General features: G+C 29.3%; 3 protein-coding genes across 5 annotated transcripts in view; 1 reads left to right on the forward strand and 2 right to left on the reverse strand.

Moving 5' to 3' along the window:
* LOC145745979 (allene oxide synthase-lipoxygenase protein-like) overlaps nt 1-18796 on the forward strand; it is a 60643-nt gene that overhangs the window by 16920 nt on the left and 24927 nt on the right. The gene's annotated exons all lie outside the window — the stretch shown is intronic.
* Nucleotides 605-7267, reverse strand: LOC145745281 (guanylate-binding protein 1-like). 3 transcript variants are annotated; one of them, XM_082563311.1, is made up of 19 exons: nt 7138-7267; nt 6843-7054; nt 6523-6663; nt 6191-6346; nt 6049-6126; nt 5757-5985; nt 4749-4933; nt 4569-4640; nt 4240-4428; nt 4037-4108; nt 3749-3946; nt 3523-3594; nt 3221-3412; nt 2965-3039; nt 2619-2807; nt 2358-2429; nt 1828-2022; nt 1600-1671; nt 605-1302 (listed from the first exon to the last, which is right to left on the reverse strand). In XM_082563311.1, exons 1-19 carry the CDS (start codon nt 7202-7204, stop codon nt 1018-1020), a joined length of 2751 nt encoding a protein of 916 aa, XP_082419437.1. In that variant the 5' UTR covers nt 7205-7267; the 3' UTR covers nt 605-1017. The 3 variants fall into 3 exon arrangements, with proteins under 3 accessions (XP_082419437.1, XP_082419436.1, XP_082419438.1); XM_082563310.1 differs by having other exon boundaries at nt 4749-4945; XM_082563312.1 differs by lacking the exon at nt 6049-6126 and having other exon boundaries at nt 4749-4945.
* Nucleotides 8632-17167, reverse strand: LOC145744981 (cilia- and flagella-associated protein 57-like). Its single transcript, XM_082562964.1, has 25 exons — nt 16960-17167; nt 16625-16740; nt 16235-16417; nt 15621-15761; nt 15245-15372; nt 14893-15076; nt 14130-14283; nt 13875-14013; nt 13635-13800; nt 13397-13510; nt 12757-12969; nt 12509-12682; nt 12116-12277; nt 11869-11994; nt 11568-11691; nt 11100-11290; nt 10760-10933; nt 10361-10519; nt 10103-10243; nt 9892-10011; nt 9657-9788; nt 9426-9569; nt 9120-9273; nt 8926-9032; nt 8632-8798 (listed from the first exon to the last, which is right to left on the reverse strand). The coding sequence occupies exons 1-25, from the start codon at nt 17132-17134 to the stop codon at nt 8721-8723; spliced, it is 3699 nt and encodes a 1232-aa protein (XP_082419090.1). The 5' UTR covers nt 17135-17167; the 3' UTR covers nt 8632-8720.

Below are 18796 nucleotides of genomic sequence, written 5' to 3' on the forward strand. Positions count from 1 at the left end.
AAGAGTCATAGCTGAGTGAGCAGTATTAAATTTTACGTTTATCCTCACTAAAGCAAAGTATTTTTTTTTTGTATATATCTTTATCCTCGATGTAAAAAAGTCGAATGCGCGACTTAAACATAGAGTAACATTAGTTACTCCGACCCAGTCTTGAGTTGCTTGTGGCAGTTTGGGATATTATAGATTATAATGGCTGGATAATAATGCTGCTGATTAAGTGCTGGCTCAGCAGCAGTTTGTACCGTTTATAGCGCCTACTCAAGTGCGCTACAGCATGAGATCAGCGAGGATTAAAGCCACGACCTCATGTGTGGTGGTAGCAAGTGTTCTTACCACTACACCACGCTGTCGGTCAGATTAGGTTCTGGTTCTAGACAAAAGTACGTTACTAACTAAAAGCGTCTTGTAGTGTTTTACAAGCCTATTTATTTTTTTCCTAAATAAATATGTAGGCTAAGGTAACCAACTGTGAGCTAAGCTATTTAAACTAAGGCAACAAACCCCAAGGTACTATCCCTGCAAAAAAAATTATGCTATTTTAGCTACAGGCATATAGGGAAATTGTAAACATTGAAAATGTAAGTAAGCTATGTAATTTGTATTTTTGTTGTAATATACCTTTAAGTGTTTATTCAAGAGCGAGAGTTAGTACATTCGTAGGGAATTACATTACTAATAAATCAATTTTTACACAATGCTTAAAATAACACCAGTATACAAAAGCATAATTACAGAAAAATGCTACAAAACCTTCAAACATGTTTTTTTGCGCTAACTTTTTTTTGCGTTAATAACATTTACATAAAACAACTCATTTCTACTGAGAAAACATAATATCGAAAAGTATTTGTGGCCAATACCAAAAAATAACAAAATCTACAAAGCATAAAACCACAATAAACTAATAAAAAAATATTTCACCATAGTTTTTACCAATATATGTACTATCACCCAGCAATTTTTTATAAACATACATACCAAAATTTACTTAGATTGTGGCTACGACTTTGAATTAGATTAGCGATTAAACCCTTCTACAACGCCACTAAATAAACCCACTACACCCGATTTTACAGCATTTCCTAATCTACTGTACCAAGGCTTATTATTATTCTGGTTATCTTGTTCTATAGTTTTAAAACATCCATCAAGCTCTCGACAGCATTTATTGGCATATCTGTTTCCAAAATTTTTAAACCCTTGTTGGGAAAATTGGTATTCAATTTTAGCTTGTTGGTCATGTTTTGCCTCACTGTGATGTTGTTTTAATTGGTTCGGATCTATGTATCCAGTGTCAGTGATCTAAAAAAAAATTTAGTGAAAAAATGCCTTAATCATATAAACGATAATACTTGCATATTATACAAAAACTTAAAAAAGTGCCATACAAAATAGAACAAAAGTTATAAAAAATTGCCATAGTAATAATATATCACCAAAAAAGGTTTTTATTTTTTGTATATTACCAAATGCATGATTTATAGAACTAAAATAAAACCATCAACCCTATTAATAAGTTTTAACAACAAAATATCTTATTTTATAAATTTGTAACTTAACACTGCTATAGATCAATAAAATTTGTATTTGTGCCAAAACCTTATTCATTTGATCCATGTAGGCATCTTTTGCTTTTTGAAGAGCAAATTCTGCTTCTCTTATTAGATTACTCTGCAAACACACAGATAATTTAAAATCATTATAAGATTACTTTAATTACAGCAATTTAAACTAATATCTTTGCTTATTATCTTTGTACATAAATATTATTAAGGTTTTTTAAAACTTTTTAAAAAAAAAGATTATTAATTATAAATTTTTAAAAACCTCAAAAAAGACATTTTGTTTTTCAAAAATTAAAAACTGTTTGGTGATATCCTCCTCAAGCAATGTTTTTATTGCATTTATTCCTTGTGATTGGATTTTTTTGGCTTCTCTTTCATACTGGTTTAATGATTCAGCCATACTAAGGTCATGAAAATTTTGCAGTTCATTTTTTTCCACAAATTTGCCATTCATGTGCTGTATAATTAATCAAAGTTTGTTTATTTAAATATCAAAAAGTTATAAAAACGTAAACTTAAGCATGGATTTAAATTTAAAATTATTCATAAAGTTTTTTGCTTTTTTATATATATTTTTACTTATATTATCAAGTAAACTTTATTCTACCATTCTTATTTATCACCTAATAAAAACATTTTTCAGTTAACTATGTCCACCACAGTTAACTTAAAACTCCTAAGTTGTTTGCATTGTAAATGCCAATATTTCTTAAAATTATTAAAACATTTTTTTATAATTGACCATTGCCTATAGCAAACATTTGCTGTACAGAGAATATTAACATATATTACCTCTATAATTTTGTCGACATAGCTTGTAAAAGCATTTTCTTTTGTTTTTTCCAACTGATTTTCTGCGTTTTTCTGTAAAAAAAATAAACTAATACTTGTGTACTGACTATATATCAACAACCGCTTTTCATCAAAATTTCTCTAATAACATATATTTTTAATTTAGAAACAAATGTATGATAGCTTGTATCAATGACATATTTGTAACTAGAGCAACAATACAGTTGTTTATGGATAATTTTAACGCCATGTAATGAAAACCTTGTAATCTTCATTCAATCCTTTAAACTGTTTAAGTAAACCCACAGCAATTTCACCAATTTGAGTTTCACACTTTTGAGCTAGTTCATCACTAATTTTAGAATCTTTAATGACCTTTAAAGCCTCTTCCATGCAATTTAAATGTGTTTGATCTAGTTCAGTTGAATTAACATATTGGTCCTTACATCTCTACAAAATTAAATATATTAATGCCTTTAACATTGTTGTCATAAATTAAAATAAATTTAGTATGTTTTTATCAAAAATTTGTTAGTTTTTTTAATATAAATGGGCACAAAATCAATTTTTACAGCATTTATCCAGTGTTAATGTAAATAAAATTTACATTGTTCAGTGATTTTAAGTATTTTTCTTTTGCTTTATTAACAACTTCCATAGTAGTCTTTTCCTTGGCCAATTTCTACACAACAAATAGTTGGATATGATAAAGACTAAGATAAAACATATTTAAAAATGTACAAAAAATAATTTTTTCAAAAATTTCTGTTTCAAATATAGCAATATGTAAAACACCACAATTCTTAAACTAATATAATATTAAAATTTAACCCAATATAAAGCTAATTATTTAATTTATATACTTGGTTATTTTCGTTGATTTTTTTGAACTCTAATCTTTTATTATCTAATTCACTGTAAAGCTTAGCTTCAAAATTTTTGCGATGTTGCGTGTTGAGTCCAATTTCAGATTTTTCAAACTGTGCTGAAGACTTTTTATAAGCATGTGTGTGTGCCTTGTCAAATGCTGAGTCACTGATAGCCGCATTGCAATTCTGCAAAAACACTTGTTTAAAATCTTTAATCTATAAAAAGTTAAGACATCTTTTTTAATGTATAAATTAATGTCTATTTTAAATAAATAAAAAAAACAAATATTTCTTACTTTGTTCATTTCAGAGTGGTAAACTTTTTTGCAGGAAAATGATAATTCTGACAATATTCTCTTCAATTCTTTCTAAAATTTGTAAAAAAACTAAAATAAAACATTTAAACCTATGATTTATTCACAATAAACAGTTTTGAAATATAACACCACAGAAAAACTATCTTTGTATATTTGTAATTACTAATTGATGTTATTAGGTTACATTAAACTAAACAAATCATACTTCTCGATGTTCATTGGTAGTGGTAAAATCTTCAAAACATCTTGCCATTTCTAATGCAAGAATAGTTTCAAATTCCTCAATTAATTTCTTAACCTCAATACTTTCTACCTTTTCTTGAAACTGATCTAGAACTATTTGACGAGTCTCATTGATAATTAGTTCGAGTGAATTATCTTCGACATATTCTCCACCAGATTTCTAAACAGACAGTGACAATATAATCAATACATATTTAAAACCAGTTATAGAGTTTTAGATTAGTACATCAAAACATTGTTTAAAATATACTTGTTCTATTTCTGATTTAGCAATTTTCGACATTTCCATAACAATGTTGCTTAACTTTTGCTTTAACTCTTTCTAAAGTAATAAAAATGGTTTATTGAATACTAATAAAATTGTAATACAATGTAAACTAAATTAGTAAAAAAATATAAATTCAAAAAAACAAAAAATTGTATATTTAGGGCCTATTCAATAAACAAACTTACCTCAAAAACAATATTTTTCTGAGAAAAATCTTTTAGTTTTTTTTCTATTTTCTCTGTGAGATGCTTTTTTCCTTCTTGAAGAAAAGTTGGATTTTGAGATAACAGTGGGGATTTTTCGAAAGACTGAAGAGCTTCCAATTTACATTCCTCATGTACGGTTTTAAGATCTTCTAAATAATGCGTGCATTTCTGTAAATTGAAATATAAAATTACTCTTTTTAAATGGTGTAATTTCAGAATGCACTAGTTAAACACTGGGTTTCAATTTGACTATGGTTTTTATTGCGTAAAACATGGCAATTAGATGAATATAGAATATTCTCATATACCTCTTTCATACTTTGAACATACTGTTTCTTTAGTTTCTTCATTAAAGAAACTAACTTCATTTTTTGATCTGCCTAAATATACCAAAAAGAACAAATTTCACTATAAAGAAAAGAAAAATATAATATATAACCCATCACAAAAAACAACAATAACTTTAAAACAATAATATAAATTTATACCTCAAACCATGTTTCCACAGGAGGCAATTTTCCACTTTCAAATACATCAAAGTATAATTGTACTAGATCAATAAGATCGTTCCCTGTACAATCAAAACCATTGTTTTGTTTTAAAACAATGTTGTCAGGGTGAAACAATTTGTTTTGTAGCTCGTTCACATGTTTTAAAAATTCACGATCAATATCTGTATAGAAAACTACGTAATTTACACAACTGTTTTTAACCTTTTAAAATCAAGAAAACTTTTGTTCAAATGTCCTTGTCCTTAAGCAATGTGAAAATTGAAATTAAATTCTAAAAAAAACATTCCAACAAAAGAGAGTAAAATCAAGAAAACAACTTTTGTTCAAATGTCCTTGTCCTTGAGCAATGTGAAAATTGAAACTAAATTCTAAAAAAAACATTCCAACAAAAGAGAGTAAAATCAAGAAAACAACTTTTGTTCAAATGTCCTTGTCCTTGAGCAATGTGAAAATTGAAACTAAATTCTAAAAAAAACATTCCAACAAAAGAGAGTAAAATCAAGAAAACAACTTTTGTTCAAATGTCCTTGTCCTTGAGCAATGTGAAAATTGAAACTAAATTCTAAAAAAAACATTCCAACAAAAGAGAGTAAAATCAAGAAAACAACTTTTGTTCAAATGTCCTTGTCCTTGAGCAATGTGAAAATTGAAACTAAATTCTAAAAAAAACATTCCAACAAAAGAGAGTAAAATCAAGAAAACAACTTTTGTTCAAATGTCCTTGAGAGCAATGTGAAAAATGAAATTAAATTCTAAAAAAAACATTTCACCAAAAGAGAGTTGCTCAGCAAACTTGTAAGTAAAATTATTAGTAGTAACAAAATACCATTAACAAAAATGTGAAGTGTTGCTGAATGTTTAAATAATATATATAAAAGGTAATACAATCTAGCAAAACATGTAAAAGTCGTTTAAGGTAAACCAGAAAAATTAAATTTCAGAATGTAACTTACTTTAAAAGAAAAACAAATTTGTAATACAAACCTTTAAAAGAAATTGGCGCCTCTTTGTTGCCACTTCCTGCCACCAATTTCCCAGGGTGAGGTAACAGAAAGCAAGACAAGTCACTAAAAAATTTTTTAATGTTTTCTCTAATATCTATTATTTCCTGATTTTCACTCTTATTTAAAATATCTTCTAAGTATTCGTTGCCACCATCTGAACCACATTCAAAATTGGAAAACGACCAATCTCTGATCAGAAAAATCATGTTCTGTAACAAAATTATATTTTAGCTTATAACAATATATATATATACATTTTTCTTTAAAAAAACCTGAAACGAAGTTAAATCTGAACTTTCGTTGTTTTTTCTGGCCTTTTCATTTACAGTATTTCCAAAATCAGCAAAAACCTACAAGTTTAATTTAAAATTATTGTACTTTGATGTTTATATTATAACCAATAAAAATATTTGCCTGTAAGCTTTGAAGATCATCACCCCCAATATTTTGAGAAACATTGTAAATTTGAACAGAACTTATCAAAGTACTTAAAGCAAAGACAACTGATGCACTCTTTGTGTTCGAAACAAGATCAAAGGCTCCTTGAGTATCCATCAGGAACAGGTTTCCCTAAAAAGTTAATTTAAATTGTTTTTTTTTAATTTCCTTAAATACATGTAACACAAAATTATTTGCCTGTAATTTATTAAGATACCACATCAATAACTCTATAAAATTAATAAAACATTATAAAATGTAAAATCCTATCAAAAAAAAATTAAAGCAGACTACAAAACACTTAAAACCTCTTTTCCATCAGAAGTGGTGAACGGAAACGGTTTACTCCACATCCAAATTCCTTTTGTGTCACTAACATGCCCCCCTCTCCAATGAAAACCATCTTCTGGCAGCAATAGTCGGGATTTGTCTTTTACCCAATTCTCAGGCTAGTAATAAACATTTTAATTTAAAAAATTACATTTTGTAACCTTACACATAAATTATTGCATAACATTTCGGTACAAAAAATAACCAAAACACAGAAATATGTATTACAGAAATTAACAATAACACATCTAGCTAAAAGTGTATTATTGTTTACATATTATATTTAAGCTAAGTGTACCTTTTCAGATCTTAATCTGTTTAAAAAAAGATTTAATAAAAAGGATTTTCCTTTTCGAAATCCGCCCGTTAAGGATACTACAGCAATAGGCTTGTCCACAACCTTAGAATCACCAAAAATGTCTCGTAAAGCATCTCGATTCAGTTCAAAGCCCCCTTTATCACCAACCTTTTCATCATTTGGTTGTACTAGCTGAACAGGTCCTCCTATATCTATGATAAAAAATAAATATTTTTTAATCATTTTAATCTTAGATAATTATATTTTGTTAAATGAGTTTAGACACAAAATGTACCTGTTGCATAACTCCCCTTTTTTGTTTTATTTTTCCCCCCACCAAAAATTTTTAAAAAACCAGCCATTTCGTTAACTAATATTAAAAGTACTCCATATTTTAAATTGTTATTTGTAAAATAATACACTGACACACACTGTTTATTTAACAAAAAATAAATATCACTAGTATTTCAATAATATTTATAGTATATTTAAAATTTTAGTTAATATATGTAAAGTTTAATATAACTTTAATGCTACATGGTATGACTGGTATGTTTAACTGATCTGATATTCCTGTTAAAATGATACAGAACCTAACCATCTGTTCCTTTTAAACTGTTTAAAATAGGGAGAATTTCCACAATGGTGAATTACTGAACCCTGTCAATCAACATTTCCCTATATAAAACCTGAGTAAAATAAATTTATTTATAAAATTAACATAAAAATGTTTTCAAAACTTTTCTTCTTACATTTTTATTGTAGTTTATAATTTTAATAATTTATTTTCCTAACATTTTAATATATAAAATATCTTGCAATAGTCTATTCGTAATTTCTTTTGATCTATGTAATCTTTCAAACTTCTAAATCTTACTTGACAATAAAAAACAACATTTTAGATTTTTTATTTAGGTTGTTGCAACTAATTTGATTCTTACTGTTTATTATTCTCTAATTCAAACTAACTGTATTTAATTAAGTCTAATTTAACCTTGCATGTTACACTTACTACATAAAGTCAGGTTTAAAAAAAAAGTAAAATAAAACAACATTAAAAAATATTGCAATTTTAGAAAATCATTTGCAGCAAAAAAAAACTTTAAATACGTCGAGTAGAAACTTTATGATGTTCATCCCAGTTGTTTTGGTAGGTTTTTGTTAATTTTTAGAAGACTTCAGCCATTTACATGTTTTAGAAAATATAAGTTTTAAAATAAAATTTGTTTGGTTAAAGTAAAACACCAGCAATTTGGTAATCTTAAAATTTAGGTTTTGTTACAAACCAGTTATGCCATAAGAAAGGAGAGTCAAATTAAGTAACCAAAACCAAAGATTTGCACATTTCAGTCATATCTCTTCCTTACATTGGACTCATTCATTAAAAAAAACAAAGAAAAATCTAAAACAATATATTGTCACAGAATTTTTTTGTTGTGAAGTTTAAACAAATAAATGCATTATTACCCAAGCAAGCCCACACTACAAAATTACTTTAATTTAAAAAGTAACCTTACAAATTAGGTTTAAAAGTTGTATATTTGCAAAATTGGATGTTTAAATTCTACCTTTAATCTTAGCACGATGCGTCCATCACAACTATTCACGTCCAAACATGGCGTCTATTACAACTATTCACGTGTTGTTATAGATGAGTAAACACTCTTGTAAACAGATGTTATCCTCCTATGATATTCACTTTATAACTTTACTAAAGTTACAATAAGAAACACTTAACTTTATATTTTAACCCCTTAAACATTGATATTTCTAAAACAGGAAGCATGCACAACATACAAAATATATTTTATTAAAATGTTATTACAGTAAAAGATACACACTAAGAAAAAAAGACAAAATCCAGTTCTTTAAAAATCTCTATTGTGTTAAAACCATTGGTGGAAGCTTTCCTCCAGATGGGGGTCTTCTGTTTAATTGGTCTTCCATGTCTATGACCTGTTAGTACATAGAAAATGTAAGTTTTAAACTCATCATAACCTATTTTTAGTTAGAGATTAACTTTTACGAGACCCCAAAAATGTACTGGCGAATTGAAAGAAATAGTTTGTGTAAAGGTCTTTACTTGTGTTCTAAGTCGACGAATCTCACTCTTTTGCATCTCAATTATCCTGGGAGCTTCATCCTCAAAGTTTTGACGAAGGATGCTCTTGCCTCCACTTGTGTCAGAAACTGTTATTTTTTTATAAAAGTATAGTATTTAAGAGTCAAAATTTTACAATAACACAAAAGGTAAATAATCCCAAAATAAAACTCAACCTGTAGCTGCAGTTTCGGATCTTTTTCCAGCCATTTTTTGTCCATTTTTAGCTCTGGCTGTACCAAAAGATGCTTCTAACTCATGGACTTGAGAACGAGAGGATTTTAGTTCAAAGCGAAGATCGTTGTTCTCCTTAATCAGGGTCACATTTTCCTTGACACAAAACATTGAATTTAAAAAAACCTCACATCTAAGGCACATTAGTACTTAATTTTTTAAATTTAAATTTAGAATTTAAGTGTACATTATAAAGTTATTTGTTTAAATTTGACTAATCAACTATCATTTAAAAGTATTATTCTTACTTGCATAACTCTGACATTATCAGCTCTATGAATCTCTGTATCTTTGGTTAATTTCTTTCTCAAGGAGGCAACAGAACGTTCTAGATGTTCACGTTGTCTGGAATATTCTTTCTGAATGTCTGTGTCAACACTTGCCGATTCAGCCTAAACAACAACAAACAAAGAAACTATTAGAGTAGAAAAATTACTTTGCATAGATAAATATCTAAAATTTAAAATTAAAGGTTTTACCACATCATCATGAACATATTCCTCATAAACAGATTTAATCGATTCCTTCAATTTTTTAGGTTCTTGAAGATAGCCAACACAGTTGTGAATATCGGTTTTCATTCTCTTGCTAACGGCTTCTGCATCACGCACCTAAAAAACAAATATTTATATCTTAATTATATCAGTTAAATGGGCTTAAATATAGGGTTATTAAATATTTTTTTCGAGATAAAGAAAACTTTTATTGTCTTACCCTTTGCCTCTCGTGGTGCAATTCCTTATCTGTTGCTTTTAGTTTTTGTTTAAGTTCAGCAATGGTGAGATCAAGTTGAGTATTTTGCTTGTGGAATCTTTCCAACTCACTTTCCATTTCCTTAATGTAAAGATTTTAATACTAAAAGGTCTTATAAAAAAAGGTTTGAAAACACATTGAACATAAATTTAAAAGAAATATTTAATTGTACCTGAATTTGTTCCTTCATTGCTTTAATGTCATTCTCTCTTGGCTCGATCTGTTTCTTTAACTCCTTGATTTTATAATCGAGCACAAACTTAAATTTCTCCAATTCTTGGTTTTTCTTCTTCAAATCATAAATTCGCTTTTCCTAAAATGAAGAGGTTAGAAATATTTTAAAAACAAAATCTTTTTTATACATTCTTATGATACAAAATAGTTTATTAAAATTTTAATTTAAAAGATAGGATATTAAATACAATGTAACCTTATCTTGAATAGTTTCATCCCTTTCTTGTATCTCTTTCTTGAGGCCATGAATATCTTTCTCCAAAGACTTGATCACATTTTCAAGTTTCTGTTTTTCTTGTTGCATCGTTTTAATTTCCTCATTTCTACTGTCAATCTCCTTATTCAAGCTGTTAAACTGTGATAAGAAACATATTAGTACTAAGCCAAATTAACAAATTGTTATACAAATGTATTAATGTGAAAAAAAATACAACTTAATAGAAATTTGTTTGTATACGTAACTAAAGGTACTTAGATATACAAACAATCTTATATAAACTAAAGTAAAAAAACTACCCTTAATTATCATTTTTAGAGGTATTTAGCTACAGTATGAATCTATTTTAAAAAAGGATATAACTGACAACAATTTTACCTTCTTTCTCATGATGCCAGATTCTCCCTTGAGCCTCATGTTAGTCTCTATCTCATCCCTCAGCCTCTTTTCATACTTGTTTTTAATATCGAGGATCTCTCGATCCGCATCTTCTTCAATCTGACGTTTAGTTTCTTCATATTCTCGCTGCTGTTGTCGAGCTTCATCATTTGCCTAAACCGATTAATTTTTTTCTTGGATTAAAAATAATTTTAGATTTTTAACAAAAATACAATATTAATATACCTATTTAGGCAATAAAATAAATTAAAAGAAGTAGTAATATAAATTTTTCCTAATATTTTTTTAATTTCACCTATTTCACAACCCAACACTTTACCTGTTCTAATTGCGAGCTTTTTTCTTGCAATTTGGTCTCATAATATTCTGTCAATTCCTCCAAAGCTTGCTCTTTTCCTTCATCAGCATCCTGGAGCTGCCTCTCATAATCCTCCTGCATCCTCTGGGACTTTGCTTGGAGCTCCTGATATTTTTCATATTCCAGCATTAACTTTTGGTTGTTGGTCGATTCTAAAAAAAAAAATTTATGATTAAATAAAACTATTTACCTAAAATAAAATTAATAAAGTTTTTTTTAAACACATTTTAATATTGGAATCAACTCTTGAGGAAACTGCATATTAATAAACATTCCTTAATGGCACACATAATTCATGCAAAAATTTGTAACAATAAGCTGTTGTGCCATTCTTTGGGCCAGGACATATTAGTTTGTAAGTCTATAAAATTTGATTTAAAAAATTTTAACTTGTTTGAATTTATGAAAAAACAATTTCGAAAGATTTACCAAGATCTTGCATATCCTTTGAGTGTTTGTCTACAACCTCAGCCAGCTCCTCCTCATGTTTCGCAACCTCTTTCTCCTTCTCTGTCTTCAACACTTGATTCTTCGTCTTTAAACTCTCCATTTCCTAAAAAAATAAAAGTTTCCTAAAAATTCTAAACACCAAAAATCGTTATTATTGTAATAATGTTTTTAAGTAAGACTAAGTTATGTTTTATTAATACCTGTATAACTTTATAATCAAAAGTTAAGACTATTTAATTGTGTAGTAATTAAACATAATTTTAATACTTGCTATCCTAACCTGAATAAACTTTTCAGTTAATTCCTTGATTTTTTCATTGTAATTCATATCCTTCAATCTTAGCTGGTATTCATTTTCCATCTTCAATTCTTCAACTCTTGTCTTAAGTTCAGACATCAGTTGGTTCTGTTCAAAAAATAAACGAAACAAATAATTAAAATTTTTTTATAATTTTATTTTAAATTAGTAATTTCAATTTAAATTATTTACCAATTGTTTTTATAAAAACTCAATAAAGAGATCTTACCTTTTCTTCAAGATCAGACTTGGTGATGAGGATTTCCTCAGCATAGGGGACTTCCCTGTCATGCTTGACTCCCCGACCTTCTTTGTCGGAGATCCTCCAGATCATCAAACAAGCATCTTCCGATACAGTGACCAGGAACTGATCATCGTAAGTTATCTTCATCTGTTTGTTCCCAAAAGTAAAAAATGTTAAAAAATTCTAATAACTTAAATAAAATAAAATGGTTATTCTAATAAAATAATGATAATATTTTTTTTGTTTAATAATAACAAATAAAATAACAACATCCCATTTTTTAAACATAGTGATTTTATCAATATAAACTGAGAATTTTTGTATTTAAGTTCCCTTTTAAATAACATTTTTTAACAAAAACATTTGAAAAAAAATAACCTTAGTTATTTGAGAAGCATGAGCCTGGTGTTCGGTCCATTCTCCCGAGTCAGTTAACGGAAACTTAATGGAGCGTAACGCACCACCGGAGGTGCCACAGAACAACATGCGACCGCTGTGTGACATTGAAATCTGTGTCAAGGTCACTCCACCAGAATCAACTGATCTCAAAATCTTAAAAAAATTAAAATTTATTTTTTTGTTTTTTAAATTACTAGTTATCCAAAAAAAAATTAGTTTTGTCTAACCTGAGATTCTGTAATCTCTTTGATGCTTTTATCGGATCCGACAGCATAAGTATGTTTACCACTCGGTGACACTGTCACACCAGAGTACGCACAACTTTTTAACACAACTTCATTGACACGCTTGGCTGCAGCTGCCGACCACTCATAAACAGCACCGTCCATTCCGCTCGAGATAAGTTTGCTGTCATCAGCACTCCATGCTATTGCTCGAACCTGATAAATAAATAAAACAATTTTAAAATTAGACTTTATATGATTGGACCATTTATAAGAAAACAGTTTTTAAAATAAATTTTAAGAGATTTGTTGTTATTGTTTATTTAAATGATACTAAGCCTATATGATACTTGTAATTGTATAAATCTTTTTGTTTACAAATTTATCCTTAATGTGGGAATGCGCGACTTAAATATAGAGTGACATCAGTTACCCGGACTCAATCTTGAGTTGCCTTTTGCATTTTGGAATATTATTTATTATAAATGCCCGGTATTTATTAGCTGCTGTTTAAATGCTGGCTCAGCAGGAGTTCATACTGTTTATAGTGCTTTACTCAAGGGCGTTACAGCATGGGACTATCTTTTAATGTGAATAAATGATAGAAACCCTTTTCCTATTATATTAATTTAAGTTAGCTTACTTTTCCATTATGTCCTTTCAGATTTGAAACATTCTCGAAAGTTGTTGAGGAATAAATTTGGATGACATTTCCATGAACTGCAGCAAACAGGTGACCACCATTACTGAATGCACACTAAAAATAAAGTCAAAATAGTTAAAATAATTTAACCAGTGTATAAATGTGTACTTAACCAAGATTTTTAACAAAATTGGCATCTAAAATTTATTTAAAAAAATTTAAAAAATTAATATTTCACCTCTCTACACCCTCTAATGGTGAGTTCTTTGAAGATCCTGATGTCGTCAATAAGGATATTCATCAACCTCAATTTGTCACTGAATCCCACCAAGATATAGAGTCCGGAGGGATGAAGAGCAATACTAAATGCTTCTTCTTGGAACACTTTGTACAACTCTAAGCAACTGAAAAAAAAAAATTTTATTTTAAAAAAATTTTTAAATTTTGAACTACAATTTAATAAAAATTAAATATTTACTTTGTCTCGTAGTTCCATATTCTTACAGAGTGATCAAGAGAGCAAGTGGCAATAAGAGGTTTTCTTATACAAACATCTAGGCCAGTGATATTACTACTATGGAAGGAGTGAGTTAAAGGCTCAAACGAGGCTTGTTCACCTAAAAAAAAAAATTTAAAAGTACAATTAAAAAATAATAACTACATTATAAAATCTAAATTAAGGTATTAAATGTCAATATAGATATTTTATTTTTTATTTTATTTTCGATGTTACCTTTTCCTAGATCAGCAGATGAAAGGGCAATGCAATAAAGTTGACTGTGGTCGGTTGAACCAACTAACATCTCTTCGCTTGGACTTACAGTAAGTGAAGCTATAATCTGATTCTCTGCCTGGGTCGGATCTGTACTGTGTGCATCTGGTGGGATCTATATTATTTAATAAAAATTTAATTGAATTATACAAGTTTAAAAAGGTAATAATTTTTTAAATTTATCCTTGATGTGGGAAGGTCTATTTCATGACCTAAACATAAAGTAACATCATTTACCCTGACCCAGTCTTAGGTTGCCTTCAGCAGTTTAAGATGTTATAGATTTATAATTAATTGCCTGGTAGTTAAGTTGCCCATTAAGTGTTCGCTTAAATGTTAGATAATATAACCGGCAGCTTGGTGTAGTGGTAGGAACACTGGCTACACCACACATGAGGTCGTGGGGCAATCCCACTGAGCTCATGCTGTAGCGCCCTTGAGTAAGGCGCTATAAACTGTATAAACTCCTGCTGAGCCAGCATTTAATCAGCAGCATAATTATAATCTATCATATCCCAAACTGCCACAGGCAACTTAAAACTGGGTCGGAATAACTGATGTTACTCTATGTTTAAGTCGCGCATTCGACTTTCCCACATCGAGGATAAAGATAATACAAAAAAAATATATATAACCATCTTCCTTTAAAAATTTGTTGTTCAAACTACAAAAGTTTCAATGTATTTTCAAAGTTAGTTATTGTTTCTGATTTAAAGTATCTTACTTTCACAATTCTTGCTTTTCTGTAGAAATCCTTTTCATCAGTTTTTTCAAACAAGTGGACGGTACCAGCACCACCAGCACAAGCAAAACCCTTTGAGTGAGCAACAATGGAGGTGATTTGTGACAAACCACCAGAACTTCCTGTTGCACTCACAGCATCCTCAGGAATCATACTTACACTTGCTCTGTTAAAAAAAGGCTGTTTTTAATGTTTGATTGAATTAAAGGGACTTAAATAGAAGCCAATGGTATTAATATAGGGCCTATTTTAATTTTTCTTAAGTAATCTAGCGGTAATTATTACCAATTCAATAACTTAGTTGAGTTAATAAAACACAATTAATAATTCCAACCTGATACTGCTTGCATCAGCTGTGGAGCCAGCAGGTAAAGAAGCGTGAAACTCTGATTTTAACTCCCCATTCTCAAACAACAACAATCTTCCTGTATCACTACCCACCACAACTCTTTCATCTGAGACCTAAGTTACAAAATAAAATGTTTAGCAAAAATTTTCTAAAGTTAATAATGTAAGAAGATCATAAGTTACTTAATGTTTATGTAAAGCCTTACAATACATTTGGTGACAGTAATTAAATGCCAATAGCTTTTAAGAGCTAGTTATACACTCAAAACAGTATACTATAGAGATAAACTTTTTAAGCTGTCGATAACAAATGTTAAATTAAATATTAAACATCAAACAAAAAATAAACTGCCTTAACATACCCAAGCATGAGACAGATAATTCTGTGGCTCCATTTTTTGAAAACCAAATTGTTTTAGATTTCCTTCAGCGTATCTGAACAACTTGAAGATGTGATTTCCAACAACACAAATTTGTGTGTTGTCCTGGGGGTTAAAACTCACCTAGAAAAAGAAAATTGTGCTATAGAACTGTAAAGAACATTGAAATATAATAAAATTGCCAAATCTGTTGATTTAGTTCTACTATAAAAAGGATTTTAACAGTTTACCATTATTAAAAAAATAATAAAATATAATATATGTAGTGTCAATAGCTATAGATAGAGAGTGGTAAGAACACTTGCTACACCACATGATGTTGTGGATTCAATCCCCACTGCTCATATTCTGTAGCGCCCTTGAGTAAGGCGCTATAAATGGTATGAACTTCTGCTGAGTCAGCACCCAACCAGCAGTCTAATTATCGGGCAATTATAATTTAAAATTTAAGACTGGGTCGGGGTAACTAATGTTACTCTATGTTTAGGTCAGGCATTCGACCTTCCCACATCGAGGATAAAGATATATACAACAACACACAGAAGATTAATACTAGCAAGTTAATAAAATACTTTAATAACTGAACTAAAGTTTACTTGATATACTGGTTGTTGAGCTTGGTTAGTTGTTTTCATCGAAGCCATAATCTTTGCTTTTTCCCAGGCCCAATAAACTAACATCCACTCCGGTTTTGCTCCTTGTGCAATCAAATATTTTGAGTCAGGTGAAAAGGCAAGACTGACAAACTCGTGAGTTTGGAGATCAGGTGCTGTTAAGGTCTGTAGATTAAATTTTTAGTATATTTATGAAGTGTAACATTAACAGCAAGTGTAGTGTGGTGATTGGGTACTTGGTACTGGGCTTAACTCCCACTGATTCTACATCAAAACTCTTTTTTTTGGTTCTGGGTTTAATTCCCACTGCTTCCATATCGAAACTTCTTTTTTTTAATAGCTAAAATTAGAGACCATTATTTTTTAACAAACCTTTCGTTTTTTGGATTGATCGTGCAGCATGTCATAGACAGTAACAGTTGGTTTTTCACCTTTTTCAGCAATGGCAACATAACGACGATTAGGACTGAGAGCAATAGCAGTCATTCCTGTTAAAATATATATAATAATTTTCTCACTTGAATAGACAAAAATCTACAAGCCGAGGTGTCTGCGGGTCGAAGTGTCTGGCATTCGACCAATAAGCTATAGGTTCTGACTTACAGGAATTATTATTTTAAAGTATACAGTAATAAAAAAATTATTTTACAAAATAAGAAACAAGATTTAGGTTAACATATCTTAAAACTTTGCATTTTTAAAACCACCTTGTGCCTTCTCAGAGCCAGGTATAAATCTCTGTTGTTTTTGGTCAATGTTAAATCGAACAACTTGATTTCCAGATGGAAAAACGATAGTTTGTTCATCCAGATAATTAATGTTCCCGTTTATGCTGGGCCGGAGCCCAAACATATGATGGGATTGAGCTACAGCAACAGCCATTTTGCTAAGCCTAAAACCTAGCTGTTCGACAAATTAAAGTCTAAGAAATTAGTCAAAAAAGATTTATCTTAATAAAAAGTTAGTTACAATAATATTTTAACGTTATAAAGAGTCAAAGATACATAAATATATACTTAACACTTAAAAACTTTGTGTTTTCTTTTAACTAGTCTAAAAACTTGATTTTGTAAATCGTAAAACGCTTAAAGGTAAACACTTTTGATTTTATGTGGAGATTGGTTTCCATAGAGACTTACGTGCGCATCTAGTGGCTAAAGCTTGAATTACCTAAAAAATAAATATTTTTAAAACATATTTTTATCGTGCCTTCCGTTTAAATAAAATGACAAGTAAACCACTTATAAATTTGTTATTTATTTACTGTGTATATACCCAGGTTAAATTTAGGGCTACATTTCTTTAAGTGCTATATCATAAGGTCAATCGTACTTTGAACTCTAAAACTAAGTAATAATACCAAGTAATATAAGTAAGTGATATTAAGTCCAAGTCAAAGAACTGATAAAAATATATAAAGAAGCAAGAGTCATATCATAAGGTAACAAAAGAACTTAAATTGGTACAATCAAACGGAAACATTTAGAATTTTATGTAATTGGCCTATGAACTACTAACGGCTACGTGATGTAAATTCTTAGTCACACCATTTTGCTTGTTGCACTTACCAAAGCAGCCTGTTATAAACAAATTAAAATGTAAAATAATCCGCAAGGCAAAACCGTAAAAGAGCGTGACGTCACGGGACGCGTCGTCAGAGGAACGAATTTCGTGATTCGTGTAACTTTCTCAAAATGAAACATCAAAAGTAACAAAAGATGTTGTTGTGAGAACACTAAGTTTGTTTTTGTTTTATTTACAAACTTTCGTGTCAAATAAGGTCAATTAAATTAGCAAGTTATTGGGTTATGTTTTGTCTATAAAATTTACCTGCAAGTACACACCTACTGCAAAATTTCAAACTAGAGTGAAAACTGTCCAATTGAACTCTAATACAAATTGTCTTTACACATTAAATTGTCGTTAATTGTTTTACCTTTAAAACTGTACCTAAACCCTTGAAATATTGAACCTAAACCCTTGAAATATACACATAAACTGTAGTTAAAAACGCAAACCAAATTATAAGAACATATGGGAAATTTTTGCGGCAAGTTAATTTGACAATTAGTTTAAATAATTTAAATTGAAATGTTTTTGTGAAAACGTGACATGTCAAATTATTGATTAAATCATTACTAATGACGTCACATTGATTTAAAAACCTTGTTTTTATGAATCAGCATTTTTAATTTTCGAGTAGAACAATAATTAGGCCTCAAAAATTTGTCAAAACATTTTGAATATTAATAAAACTTTGCTTGTAATATTGTAAACCTTAATCGTAAGTAGCATATTTTATCGGTTTGTCAAACCGTAAGAGCAAACATAATGATAAGAAATATAAGAATAAAAAGTAAACTTAACAAGTACACTTATAATGGTTCCTAAAAAGGTTAACAATAGTAGTGACTAACTTTTTAAATTTCAAACCTAATTGTGTAACCGAAATAGAGAATCAGATAACATTATATTCGACCGGTAGTCGATAACAATTCAATGTATTCTTTACCAAAGTTGAACAGGCCCAAATACTTTCACACA

The sequence above is a fragment of the Corella eumyota genome, chromosome 3, assembly GCF_963082875.1.
Source record: "Corella eumyota chromosome 3, kaCorEumy4.1, whole genome shotgun sequence".
Lineage (NCBI taxonomy): Eukaryota > Metazoa > Chordata > Ascidiacea > Phlebobranchia > Corellidae > Corella > Corella eumyota.

Coding starts and splice junctions, on each gene's coding strand:
- LOC145744981 (XM_082562964.1), bottom strand. CDS start 17,134: ATGGCTGTTGCTGTAGCTCAATCCCATCATATGTTTGGGCTCCGGCCC. Junction 15,373..15,620: donor ATTATCTGTCTCATGCTTGG/GTATGTTAAGGC, acceptor TTTGTAACTTAG/GTCTCAGATGAAAGAGTTGT. Junction 12,278..12,508: donor ATGCTTCTCAAATAACTAAG/GTTATTTTTTTT, acceptor GGGAACAAACAG/ATGAAGATAACTTACGATGA.
- LOC145745281 (XM_082563310.1), bottom strand. CDS start 7,204: ATGGCTGGTTTTTTAAAAATTTTTGGTGGGGGGAAAAATAAAACAAAA. Junction 7,055..7,137: donor AAAGGGGAGTTATGCAACAG/GTACATTTTGTG, acceptor TTTTTATCATAG/ATATAGGAGGACCTGTTCAG. Junction 2,430..2,618: donor GATTGAATGAAGATTACAAG/GTTTTCATTACA, acceptor TTTTTTTTACAG/AAAAACGCAGAAAATCAGTT.